The sequence below is a fragment of the Clarias gariepinus genome, chromosome 4, assembly GCF_024256425.1.
Source record: "Clarias gariepinus isolate MV-2021 ecotype Netherlands chromosome 4, CGAR_prim_01v2, whole genome shotgun sequence".
In the NCBI taxonomy this organism is placed as follows: Eukaryota; Metazoa; Chordata; class Actinopteri; order Siluriformes; family Clariidae; genus Clarias; species Clarias gariepinus.
Genome location: NC_071103.1, coordinates 33,018,333 through 33,032,500, shown reverse-complemented (window position 1 = coordinate 33,032,500; position 14,168 = coordinate 33,018,333). Strand labels below are relative to the sequence as shown.

The window sequence follows — 14,168 nt, the reverse complement described above, 5'->3', positions numbered from 1 at the left end:
TTTCCTGTGTTGGGATCAGTGTTTTGCTGGGAAATGGACTGACGCACACTTTCATTATATACGTACAGTATTAGCATTTCTCTCACGAAGCTCTTCACATGCAAATGTGTAATGACTAGTGTTATATGAAAAGAAACAAAGGTTCTGGTGAGGATATGGGTGGTTGGTATTCATACCATATCTTTTTTTTTTCTGACTTCAAATCGAACCAATTTTAAACAAATCTTTATTCAAATGAGTATCAACTTTTCATTATAGCTGGTTCCTGATTTAAAAAACAATATAATAATAATAATAATAAAAATCATTGTCCTCATTTCCGTAGAATTTTCCTTAGCATTGTACAACTTAAGTATAACTTCATTCTTCTTTACTGTGTTATTATTCACTATATAACATGATATGATTAAATTTCAAGTTAGCAGCCAGGAAGTTCTGTCTGAAACATAGTTGTGGTGTAAACTATTTTTTGGATTGCATTTATTACTCAAATTGATTCAGTATTCAATTCTTAAACACAATCCCCTCCTCAGTGTTTTTTTCATTAAAGAGTTCAAGCTAAACTGGAGCCATGCAGTCAGGGTTTGGTTTTTCAGTATGGTGTGTTTTTTAAGCATTTTGCTTAAAAAAAAGCCATTTTTAAAGAAGTAGAAGCCTTTATTTGTTAGATATATATTCCAACAGAATGAAATCATCCTGGCTGGTTAAGAACTTGGGGACTAAGCAGCCCCCCTGGAACAGAAAAGGTTAAGAAGTGCCTTGCACCTTAACAGTGCTGGGGATTGAACCCCCAACCCCCTGATCAGTAACCCGGAGTCTTAACTGTTGAGCTCCCAGTGCCTGTAATTGGATTTTAAAGCCTTCCCAATTCAGCTAGGTATTATCATCTTCATTCAATTTGCAAGTATTACCATACTCTCTGTTCTACATGTCCATCACATGCGAGCTATAGACGCAGAGAGCGAGTTCTTTATCCATCTCAACAACTATTTCTCCATCAATGTCTAATGAACAGCGCAATATTTGACCCCGTTTGCTCCCACACTTAGCCACTCACAGGACTTAGAAGCCTCCAAGGACAACATGCTTTTAGTTCCAGAAGTGCAATACTGTATGTGTTTTCTGTCTATTCAAGGGCTTTTGACAAGTGTGAAGGCTTTTAGTATTCTGAGACAGCTGGAGAGAGGATGTGTGAATCTGCCGTGTGGAGCGCAGAGGCAGACTGACAGCTGAATGCTGTCCTACACCTTCACAGAGTTCAGGCCCTGAATACAGAGCTACTTGGACATTGCAGCAAATGGAGTCAAGCTACACTTAATAAATTGATGAAATGGGGCCTGCGGGAAGGCTTACAGACGGAGTTATCACCAAGCAGGGTCTTCCACGGCTCATCTCTCGGGTTTTCTTACTCTTACTTTTTATTCCCCTCTCTCTTTTTCTCTCTCTTTCTCTCTCTCAATCTCTCTTTACTCTCTCACGTTCTCTGCCCATCACGTCTCTTCTCTATCTTGATCTGATAACCCTTTTTTACTCTTAGTCTTTTTTCTGTCTTTTTTCAATTCAGTAAATATTTAAGACACATCTGGATTGACCAAGAGGCCTTTGTTACATGTTAAACTTAATACTATAGCATGTCAGTCACATTAATGGACGAATGTGTGTCATAAGGAGATATTTCCAGATTATGTTGTCTCTCCATTATCTGATGTGAGCTATGTCATTGCTGGAGCAATATTGGGCTTTTTTTTCTCAGTACGCCATAGTCATGATCAGACTGCCTGCTTTTCGTCTGAAAGAGTTCCTATAATGTGCAAATGGTGTTGGTGAATGATTCCCACGGACATATTAGTCTATTCCACAAGTTGGCGACAAGTTATCCATCAATTTTCAAGGATGAGTCTAAATCATCTAAATGAGATTCTTGCTTGAAGTCTTTTGTAAATGTCGCAGTGGTAAAGCGCTCGCCCTATCATTCGGAGATCGCAGTTTCGATTCCCGTGTGATGCTGTAACCTCTTGCAGCTGGAGGTCTAGAGAGAGCTGATTGGCCCAGCTCTCTCAGAGGGGAGGTATGAGAGGTACTTTGTGCTTCCACATTAATCACGGCTCTACAGCCAATCAGGGGCGTCTGTGAGCTCACGCTAGTGGAAGGAGTGGATAGCGCTGTCCTCCGAATGTGTTACGCCGCCCCCAACAGGGTCTAAGCAAGCAGTTCGAAAAGATGTGGTCGGAAGGACCGAAGGAAACATATGCAAGTCCTTCCCGACTGTGGTAGTAGTAGCTTAATGGAGAAGTTGGAGGAATTTTTTTTCCCCCAAAAAAAGAGAGAAATTTCATCACAAGTCCCTGTTTGACTTGAACACCAAACATAAAAACGTGCTGTTGTTTGTAGTTGAAATAAATAATGTCAGTGATTGAAAAACTGAAAACCCATCCCACACATACAGTTTAAAGTAGAAGCTGAACGAGTAATCATCTGTAGTAGCAGTAACACGTAAATTTGGATTTAGATTTGAGAAATTATATCACTGAAGGATCAGGAACCCAAGTGGTGCAACATAAAAATGTTTGATCCAGAAATCAATTCTGCAGCTATCTATTAAAGTGAGGAGGGGTGTTATATTCGTTCTTTCCTGTCAAGCACTGCATCGCTGGCCAACTGGTTTGAGCTCAGTATGCAGAAGAGAATGGGTAGCATTTCCGCTAGCAAGTTCTCTGAGGTCATGTATCTTGGGGGAGACACTTTTGAGAATTTCTCTTCATGTTTGTTTGCTGTTGTATAAAAGCAGAGAACGGAATGTTAAGTGAGAATTTTCCAAGAGCAAAATTGGGGAGAGACAAGGAGGCAAAAACTCCATGCTAGTGGAGGCCATGCTAGTGGAGGCCATGCTAGTGGTCTCTAGTAGCTAACATCTAAAGAAATGCTTATTCTACAATATTCACTACAAATATTATCCTTTTACTTCTTTTTCTTTTCTTAGTCTATGTTATTTTGTCTTCCTGTCCCAGACAGAAACATTAGCGCACAAATGCTGTCCATGTGTTTGTGTATACCAAAGAAGTCTTTTAAAGACATTGTGTAAACAGAGAAAGGATAATGTGGTAACAGGAGTTAGCATGTGTGCAGGTCGTGCTCCTCATCCACCCTGCTTGCTGACCTCACTTTGATATTAAACTCTTCGGGTCACCCCACATGGTAATCATAACTATTATCCCGAGCTTGGCTACCCGTCAACTCCTCTATCCTCGGTTTCTTATGCGCGTTCCTGCTTTGAATTGCTGCAAACAATTTTTCACAATTACAGCTTTGTCTGCCCGAGAGCGCTGATGTTTGAACAGATGGGACAAGTTGTATTGTGATGTTTTCTTTATCTTTAAAGATAGAAAAGAAGTTAAATGGGAAAGGAACGGTGGGAGGATGCTCGACGCTCTTTTCTTTTGGCTGGTAAATAAGAAGCGGCATGTGCCGTTTTTAATGCGCTCTGGGAAAACGCCGTGTTTTTAGAAAGCATTGTATTTCACACGGAGAAGGAATAATCAGATTTTGACTTGGCTAATACATTTATGTACTCCAACTGATCACTCCCTGAAGGCGTGTATCAGAAAACATCCACATGGTGTAGTCTCTGGTGACTGACGGAATACACACATCCACAACCGTACACGAAAATTAAGGATAATTCACACCTTCTTCACGCCATCTCCTCGTTCCTGTCCTCGGGCGGAGATATTCCTTTTTTCAGATCATATTTAAAAAATCGTAATTTTTGCAGCTTTTCCAGCTTGACTGGAATCTTTGCGCCCGGTCTTTAGTTGGTCTGATGCCGGTTGCTTTATTTGCCAGACATGTTGTTTCTAGAGGAGGTTCTGTACTCCTGCGTTCATTATACACACATGTAATTGCCTCATTTCCCTGTGTTTTAATGGACCCGATTCCACCGAGGACTTTAATTCTTCTGTTTTTACAGCTGTGTGCTAAGGACACAAAGACCTTTTTCAGGGAACATTATAGACTCTTTCCTTGGTCTGACATCTTTTATGTTTTTTTTCCCCTTCTCTTTCAAACATTAGCACAGGGTTAGCATCAGTTTTCCGGGCCAGCCAACACTAGCCCAGGCACAAACAGATAATTATGCTGACATGCGATAATAATGTTACTCATTAGTGCGCTCTTCTTGCATGGCATGCTAATCCTAACCACTCAGGAACGGGAATTTACATGACTAAGAGTCGTACACATGGGGTTAGGGTCAGGGGTTATGGATATACACGAGGGCGAACTACAGGTACGGCTGTAGCTAGGGAACGACTAATGGCATGTGGGAGCTTTTGTTGCCATGGAAATTCTTTCCTAGGTTCATTATAGTATGCTACTCAATGCTAATATGTCAGACTAGCTTTTTTTGTTATTGATCTTAAAGGGACGTGCACTACGAGCCTCAGACCGCCTGCTACTTTCTGACGGGAAAATAATGCTTTAAAAACAATTTTACGCTACTTACTTGTTATTTGCGTCTTTGCATATTATTCCAGAATCTTGGTGGAAATGCAGTCGATTGTTGTGAGTAAACAAGATTTTTTTTTTGTATGTTTGGCAACCTTGGACAAGAAGAAGGTGTCATTCAAGGTTGATAATTGATTTTAAATGTGCAATTTCTCTAAGGGGTATCAGGTTCCTGGTATCGGTTATCGCCTAAGATGATCAAACGCTCTAACAACAACTAAAATCTGGCTCATTATAATGGCTGATGATATTGAGCCTATGAGTTAAATTCAAAAAGCCATTCTAAAGCATCTAACCGTTGACCATGAATGCGTTTATCCACTCATTCTTATTAAGAGCCTTATCCTGGTCAGTAAGACCTTTATACTGCACCATTTACACCTAGAGGGAATTTGGTGCACCTAGTAATATGTTTTTTGGAGATTAGAGGAGAAAATGCACATAGACACATGACACAAGCTCAGGATTAACCCGGGGACTGTGGAGGTACCCATGTGTGTGTAGTGATGGCTCTAAAATCACATGATAATATTCTTGTGTATGTTGCTGTATCAGCTTCAGACATTAATGGAGCCACTTTGTGTATGTGTGTGTTTTTTTTTTCCTTTCAGCCAAGTGCCGGGGGTTACACTCAGACAGGCCGGCATTCGGTTTCAGTAGACGTCCAGATGCAGAAACAGAAACAAGATGACCGAGATGCCTTTACACAATCACAGAGACAATACAACTCTTTACCACGGTAAGAAAGCACACAATCCATATCACATTCCATATCTCTGCGAGATCTATTTTACTACGATGTCAGAGTCTCACTTCCCCTGAGCCCACACACACACACACACACACACTTACCCATTAGCTCAGTACCACTCTTCATCCAGACATCCTGCCTCAGTCAAATTCTTCTCCTGTAACTTAACACTCATCATCAGAACAGTCTCTGTCTGTCTGTGTATGTATGTGTGTGTGTGTGTGTGTGTGTGTGCGTGTGCGTGCACTTTCTGGCCTCAGCAGCGCTCTGATAAAGAGCACCTAGGCTCGGGGAACCTGCTTTCAGGGGAAGTTTATCTTGGCAGCTGCTCCGCTCTGGGCCTTTCGCATGTTGTCAGAGACGTTTTACCCTTTTCCTCCATCTGTTTCTTCTCCTCGTCCCTCTTTTTAGTCTGTTTTTTCTCTTCCTTCTTTTGCATATTTTCGCTAAATGTCAGAATGACTCTCTGAGTTTCGGTTCGGATTTTCATATCCAAACCCAGCCACAGTTTAGCATGTGTCCCGAAACAGCTGATGGTGAATATGTAGGTGTCAGGGTGCTATATTGAATGAAATAAATTATGATGATTTTAGATTCTTTTCTAGATAAAACTGCGTATACAACACAGAGCTCTTTGTGAAACAGACCATCAGGGTTTCCATTGTTTTTTCAGGTATCAGGTTTATGCGCTTTAGGTAATTATTGAAGAATGTGTGTGTGTGTGTGTGTGTGTGCATGTACGCACATGTATATATAATGGGCGAGGTAGTCCTGCTATGCATGCATGCTAATGTCAGTGTGTGGTCTCCTCTCCTCCAGTTTCATGCTTTTTTTATGGTACGGTGCAAGATGTGCTGAGGATGTGTTTCTCATTTTGTATTGCAGTCTAGTCACTGCTAGTGTCACACATGGAACAAAAAGGTACAAGATGTCAACACTCAAAGGAGTTTTCTACTTAAGGACACTTGAGGCAGTATACTGTGTGTGGGCATGTGTGTGTGTGTGTATGGAGTTTTTCACCATAAACAAATCTATTTCTCCTGGCCCTGTGCTCTGTCTCTGTGAGTCAATAGAGATGTTGACACTCAGTCCTCAACAGGACATAATGACGCTTAATCAATGTAAACAATTCTCATCCACTTTTCCTTCATGACTCAATCTCATGCGCTCGCCTCACTCTCTCGGGTGCCCGATCCATCCCCGACAGCTCACTTTCCTGAGGGAAGCGCTGCACAAACCCGGGCTGTCTCGTATACATTCCTCTTATGATCTAGCATTCGCCAGGCTGCTCCGAAGTGACCTTTGACCTCTGGAGAAGAGCTCTCTCTCTCTCTCTCTCTCTCTCTCTCTCAGTCTATTTCTCCGTTAGATATCTCGAGCCTATCTGGTATCTCTGCCTCTTTGTACAGAGCCGGATTTACAGATTTCTAAGCCACCATAATATAGAGAGCGGGTTTTATTTCTGATTTTTGATTTTTTTTTTTTCCTTCAAAGGATTAGAGACGGAATGCTGGACAAGATGACCGTAGGCTGATTAGGAGTAATGAAAGTCATGTGTAACAGAGAGCGCTATGTGCATACAACAGCTGCATGTTGTAACAGGCGAAGCCCCCCCACAGACACGTACCCAGTCTTGTTAACAAATAGAAAACATTGCTTAAGCTTTTATTTGGTTTATAAATAATTTAGTATGTTGCAATTAATACTTGTTGCACAGCGATATTTCCTGGAGGTCGACTTGCCCCCTGATCTACACCATATGCTTCAGTGGAACGCTGTATTTCCCCCCGTGCCACTTCATATTCCTCACTCGAACTTTGCTTCGCCATGACATCATTGTCATATTGCGCTGGAAACTGATGTGAAGCAAGAGCTTTATTGTGAAATGATGGTCATGTTGAACATCTTTTGACTTGGTTTCACAACATAAATGTCACAAAGCTCTGTCTTCTATCTCTCCGTTTTACATGCAGCTTTGTTTTGATAAAGAACAACCTGATTATCAAATCCATATGCCGTCGTTCCTGGAACATTTGCTACAAAATTGAAAGCAAACTGTTGTATACATTCGTCTTTGTTTGCAAAAATTTTCTTTCACTGGAACTAAAAGGTACAAACATTTTCCAGCATGATCGTGTTCCTGTGCATGAAGAAAAGTCCAGTTTTTGAAGGTTCGAGTAGAAAAAAATTCTGCATATACTGCACAAAGCCCTGTCCGTCAATAAACCTTTGGAATAAACTGGAGCTCTGCCTGCACCCCAGACCTCTTCACTTAAAATCTTGTATAACCGAATAATTATAAATTCCAAAAAGTGTGAAGCGTATTATAACAGCAAGGAAGAAAAAGAATAAATCAGGAGTGAAATGCTTAACAAGCGCACATGGCTGTGATGGTCAGGCGTCCACAAACATTTGACCATATACTGTTATTTTTTTGTTGTTGTTGTGTTTTTTCGACCCTAAATTGGGGATAATACTTCTGTGCTAATTAATTGTTAATGCAGGAGTGTTTCTGACCTTTGCCTCAATATTAATCAACATATTGTGTGTAATCTTTTAGTCAAAGCAGCTCAGTGGAATGAAAAAAAAAAAGTACTAATGTTTATTTTAATGTCTGATCCTTTATTCAAATACACTGTGGGTTATATATTTTTATGCCCTGTTTAACATTTTTTATCATTTTTATAAATAAATTTTTTAATTAAAAAAAAATGTTACACATTTGAAAATGAGGAATCAAAAAAAAGAAAAAAAAACAGGAAATAAATTGTACACATAAACCAAGAAATGTTTGAGTATATCCAGTACTGTGCAAAAGTCTTGAGACCCCGCATTTCTTCATATTTTGCTTCCAAAAAGCCAGACGTTGTTGTATTTTAATGTCGTCCCGAGGAGGAGTTCTCCAGGCTTCCTGAAAAACATTTTTGGCTCTCATTTTCAGTCCAGTCCCTGTACGTGAGCAGTTTTAGAGGAATGTGTTTTGTTATGCCACATGGTGACCAATGCACCGAAGCGTTAAAAAAACATCTAAGTTAAGGCAAAAACCAGTAAGAAACAGGTGCAGATGATGATATGGGACAGATGATCAGGCTGGTGATTGGTATACTGGTGATGCTGAATGCTGAGTGGTTGGAACAGACAAGAGGGGAAATGAGGATGATGCTGAGATTGTTGCATAAAAATATATATATATTATTTTCAATTTTTTTGGCACTTTGTCACAGTAAAACAGTAATTTAATGACTATGACTAATCTGGCATTACTCTAAGAAGGCATGTCTTGCTACTGATTTAAAAACACTCTTAATATCAACTGTTTGGCACTTGCCTTTAATGAAGCTTTCATTTTACAGAACATTCTAAAACTGTTGTGGACTTTGAATGTCGTCCCCCCATTAGAGATGGGGGAAACTGTGCCTCATGTTAAACGTGCGAACATGAAAACACCTATTTTGCCCTATTGTCAGGAAATTGATATTCTCAGCAGTCCAAGTGTAAATAATTCGCTCGTCTCTCTAAATGGGAAGGATGCCATCCGCTCTCTCCCCTGTTGATCAAGACGGTACTATACAATCACAGCCATCTGGTAGCTCATGTATACAGAACAGACTGGTTAGCGTTCGTCCGAGAACATTCAGCTGCCGCATGAACAGAGGTTAGCATCTGGCTCCACTTGTCTCAGAGGAAGTTCACGCTCCTCACATGGTAGCTGTTGTGAGATGGAATTTAACCTAGCTGGCACTCAGGAGTGGGATATGATTATTAGCAGCAGAGTCAGGATAGAAAACCTGGAAAGCAATGTTTGCTTAATCCACCGCAAACTGTAACAGCTTTCAGAGAAATCTTCGAGTTTTTAGAAAGTCTAACTCGGCATTTGCAAAATCTGCCCTTTACTTTTCTCGCAACCTTTATTTTTTGCACGCCTATTAACAAAGCGATAGTTGCATATATTTGGAGGCAGGCAGTGTGAAGGCAGGTCAAATTGGCATTATTTATATTTCTACTTATTATTACCGGTTCCGTATTTTAACATTTCTTTTAACAAGTTGAATGCTCCAGCTGAAATACCCTTTATTTTTTCATACCTCAAACTTGCTTTATTTCACTCCTCGTCCAGATGAACCATTTCAGTGTCTGTGTAAATGAAATACTGCTAAGCCACGCCTTTCCAGAGAGCTGCAGAACTGAGCAACAAGCTGGTGGAGGGATCCTTTATGAGGTCACTGTAAAACAAAATCGACAAATCAAATTGGCCTGTTTATGTCTTGGCCAGTACAGAAATGAAAGGAAAAAAAAAGGCATGACAAAAAAAACAGAACATCCTTAACATTTCTAAACATTGTTGTTAAACAAAATGTCTACGAATGACTTAACAAATACATTTTGCATAATTGATCCCCTTTGAAGGTTTGCATTATACCCAGGTTCAATCGATCAGTCGGCTATGCATTACAAATCAATGCACTACATGGACTTATGTCTCTTTCTTCTTCTCTTACACACAGGCAACCACGCAAAAACCCCAGCACTGTGTCGCAGGACTCATGGGATAAGGTGTACCCACCTGGTGAGGCGTTCCAATCAGCTAAAGAGAATCCGCGCTACTCAAGCTATCAGGGCAGCCGTGGTGCTAATGGCTATCTGAGTGGTCCGGCGTTGGGCTTCAACGCACGTGTCCTGCTGGAGACACAGGAGCTGCTCAGACAAGAGCAAAGGCGCAAAGATCAGGAAGCACAGGCCAAGCTCAATCCACAAAACAACCCAACACTGGCCCTGTCCGCAAACCCCAAAGGGCCCTACAGGCAGGACGTGCCACCCTCGCCTTCCCAGCTCGCTCGCCTTAACCGACTTCAAAGCCCTGAAAAGGGCCGGGCGTTCTACTCCTGAAGGGAGGAATAAGATCATAGGGGAAGAATTTTGAACTTTTTCGGAAAACATAGGGATATTGGTTGTTGACTCTCTACTTTTTTTTTTTTCTTTTTTTTTTTTTTTAACATATCATGTACATCGATATTTTTAATACACAATTATGGTCCAGCCATCCAATGTCTCCATGTGGTATGAGTGTCTATGTGCATTTGTGTAAATGATTTGAACGTGTGTCCTAGCATTGACTAGCATCTTAGCCAGTCCTGACAATCAGAAAACAGCCAGCAGGTTTCCAGGTTTGCATTTGTATTCCTATAGCGCTGTGACCTACATTAGTCATTTCACCTGCCACCAGTTGTGAATGTTAAACCGAGCAGTGAGGATAAGCAGTGTGAATGTGTGTGCTCTGAATAGGCAAAAATATTTTTGAATATATATTTTTTATCAGAACATTGCAAAAAAATAAAGGTGAGATACAGTGCATATACTGTATATATGGATGGGTGAAGTTCAATGAAAACCCAACATACTGTCTCTAAGGTTTTGTGCCACCACGAGCCACTGGAACAACCTCAACACTCCTTGGTATCAGTCTCTGTAGGTCTACAGGAGCGACGACCCACTGTTCTTCCTAATGTTTTTTTTCCTAAGCTGGGGGTTTGGTGAAGTGTGCGGAACGCTGTCTGACATCACTTGAGAAATCTTCCATACTGTAGATTGCGTTCTGTTGGATTGAGGTCTAGAGACTTAAGACTTCTGTATGAAACCATACTAACAAGCCCTTATGCCATCATTGCCACCAGATGTTTCTTTTATTTGTCACCTGTCTTTATGTTTATAAGATTAAAAAAGAGTGAGAGATTAAGACTAAGCCTCCCACCCTGCCTATAAAATCACAATCATCTTACCAATCCAATGATTCCATGATTCTCCTTTTTTTTAGTCTATCCATCACACTTCCTGTCCGGTACTCTGTGCCTGCTCGTAACACTTGAGCTTCTCTTCTACCATGTGTACTGGTTTCCTGGTACACCAGTCATGTGATGGGAGTGTCACTACAATGCAATGTAAGAAATGTGTAGAACTGTCTCCTGCTTTATACTATGCGCTTGGTGCTGAATGACATATGTCCAGTCAGTGGTCACACAGGAAGTCTTTGGTTTTGTTTAAAGCGTTATAAATCCACTCTACCTGTACCACACTCAGGCCAGTACTCTTACCTTTACAGCCAGATTAAAGCTTAGTGTTTACTCCACCTGGTATTTCTTTATCACTCCATTAGATCCACCATTTGTTAGTTTTTCCCCCTTATGTGGGAATACACTTTTGTGTGTTGCCATTTCCTATAATTAAAAATAAAGTAATTGACTTCTAGCACTTGCTGACACCTAGTTGTTAATAATGCGTTTAAAATGTAAAGTGGGTGCACCCCTATTCATCTTTTGTGAGCAACACTCTAACCAGCTAACTGTAATAAGGAATGTACACCAATCACCATAACATAGCCAGCAAAATCATCTACAATAGAGGCCAGACCTTGCAACTTACAGGACTTGCTTCAGAACCAGAGTTGTTCTGGCAGAAATCTACTCAATATTCCATGGGTTGATCCCCCTTTTGCCGCCAGAACAACTCTGACCCATCAAGACATGGAGTCCACTAGACCTCGGAAGTTGTGCCATGGTATTTGGCACCAAGCTGTCATGAGCAAATCCTTTATGTCCAGCAAGTTGCAAGATGTTGCCTCCGTTGTAGATGATTTTATCTGCTACACAGCCCCAAATGCAAGAAACTTAGATACACCATGTGCTTTGCCAACTTCCTATCTAAACCAGCGTTAACTTTTTCAGCAGTTTGAGCTACAGTGGCTGTTCTGTTGGATCGAACAACATGGGCCAGTCGTCATGCATCAGTGAGCCTTGGCTGTCCATGACCCGGCCACTGGTTCACTGGTTTTCCCTTCTTGAACCACCTTGGGTAGGTCCTGACCCCCGCAGACTGGAATCACTCTCCACGAGCTGCAGTTTTAGATTTGTTCTGACCCAGTCATCTAGCCGTCACAATCTGGCCCTTGTCAAAGTCACTCAAATCCTTAAACTTGCTCATTTTTTTCTGCTTCCAACACGTCAACTTCTGGGGCAAAATATTCCCTTACTGCCTAACATATCCCACTTCCAGGTGGCATTGTTAATGAGAGAATCAATGTTATTTACTTAATATGTTATGGTTGATCAGTTTATAGGTACCTTCTGAAAACAGTACACTGTATGTATAATCAAAAAGTTGAAAGGTCTAGAAGTATATACTGTACTTGTATATACCATGAAACTCATTTGCATTAATGAAGTGCTACCTTAAACAAAGTGGTGCTTTATTAATGTAAATGAGTTTGTAGGTATATACAAGTGTTTATGCTGTGAGACCCTGAGTTTTTTATATACTGTCTAGGAATTCTGTTATTTCTAACCGAAGGATAATTTCAACCGAATGCACCGATAAATAATATCTAGTAGGAATGCATGTACAAATTCATCAAACACTAAACACATTAAATTCACTTTACTCAAACTGTTTCAGGAAGTCCAAGACAGCATTTTTAGCCGCATTTGACAATCAAGCCCTGTTAATTCCATGACATCAGCACTTCTGTGATCCATGACTGGTAAAGGGGATTTTTTTAAATATATATTGCAGAGTGAGAATGAGTGACGGCACAGGAAGCAGGTGAAACACACCAGTATTATAGAGTATCATATCTGATAAAGCAATCAATGCCACATTTGACTGTACGAGGTTAAACTCTCATCCATTTTAGATTCAAGTAGTGTGATGTATATCATGGCTCGTAAAAACATCACACATTGTGATTATGATATTTATTTTCCTCCTCTTCTCTCTCTCTCTCTCTCTGTCGTAAAAAAGTGAAAATAAAATGTACGAAATCTTCCCGTTGTTGACTAACTGGTACGTTGCAGTATGTGTTCGGTTCTGTGATTCCGAATGGGTGGGAAATTAACTTTTCAAAACAGCAGCAGGGTTTTTTTTTTTTTTTTCTTTTTTTTGTTTGTTTTTTGCTGCTTTATTTCACATTTTGTATTTTACGCATTGATTCATGGACAATGTTTTGGCGACGGTAATGTTCAAGTGCCTGTTATAGGAGGGGTATTTTGTACTACAAAAGATTTCATGTCACGGAAAGCACATATTTTAGCAATTCTTCTACTATTTTTTGTGTAATAACATCTTTTCACCACAAAACATGTTTAGAACTATGAATGAAAGAAAAAAAAACAGAGTAACTTTTTTATTATTATTATTATTATTGCATTGTCTGTATTCTCCCGAGGTAACACGGTGTCCATGGTGTAACACGTAAGCACAGTGCAATTAAGTTTTTTGGCTAGACTTTATACATACTGTATGAAATTGTACACAGCTTTCTTTGTACATATCGAATTTAGACTAAATAAAACAGAAGGCTGTTTCTTCCTCTTGTTTACATTACACACGTGTGACTTTTTATTCATTTAAATAAAGTAAGGGAATGAAGGTAAAGAGAATATTGTTGCCATGACATTGTTGAGTTCTCAATACTCACAGGTCAGATGATGATGATGATGATTGAATTCCTGTTGCAGGCGTTCCGACTGTAATTCAAATCACAGGGACTGATGAACTTGTCCAAGTAACAACTTGCACAGAGACCGGTATGGCAGACACGTTGTATAGTCTATTACATGCACTAAATGGATGTGAAAAAGTTCTCTGTAAGGAAATGCTTAACATTTATAGTTGTTTTTCAGAGTCCCCATAGTATGTCATTATTTTATTTTATATCCCTTATTGACATAAGTCAATAAGAGATTTTTTTTTCTCCCTGCACAGTGCACTAGATGTCCATTTTACACTATTTGGGATTTAAACCAGAACAGTTAATTATTATAACTATTAATAGATGTAGCTGTTGATTATAAAACTTAAAATGTCAGTATCAGTTATCATTACCTGCATATCATTTTATAGCGCAAAAAGCACAGCAAAGCAT

The 14,168-nt window shown here is 40.0% G+C and overlaps 1 protein-coding gene across 3 annotated transcripts in view; it reads left to right on the top strand.

The window, feature by feature from the left end:
• Window positions 1-13,627, top strand: part of pard3aa (par-3 family cell polarity regulator alpha, a) — a 408,352-nt gene extending 394,725 nt beyond the window's left edge. For all 3 annotated transcript variants that reach the window (XM_053493817.1, XM_053493816.1, XM_053493815.1), the window contains 2 exons: window positions 5,115-5,242; window positions 9,760-13,627. In XM_053493817.1, the coding sequence (XP_053349792.1) occupies window positions 5,115-5,242; window positions 9,760-10,141 (510 nt within the window). In that variant the 3' untranslated portion in view covers window positions 10,142-13,627. The remainder of the gene's footprint in view (window positions 1-5,114; window positions 5,243-9,759) is intronic.
• The last annotated feature ends 541 nt before the right edge of the window (window positions 13,628-14,168 follow it).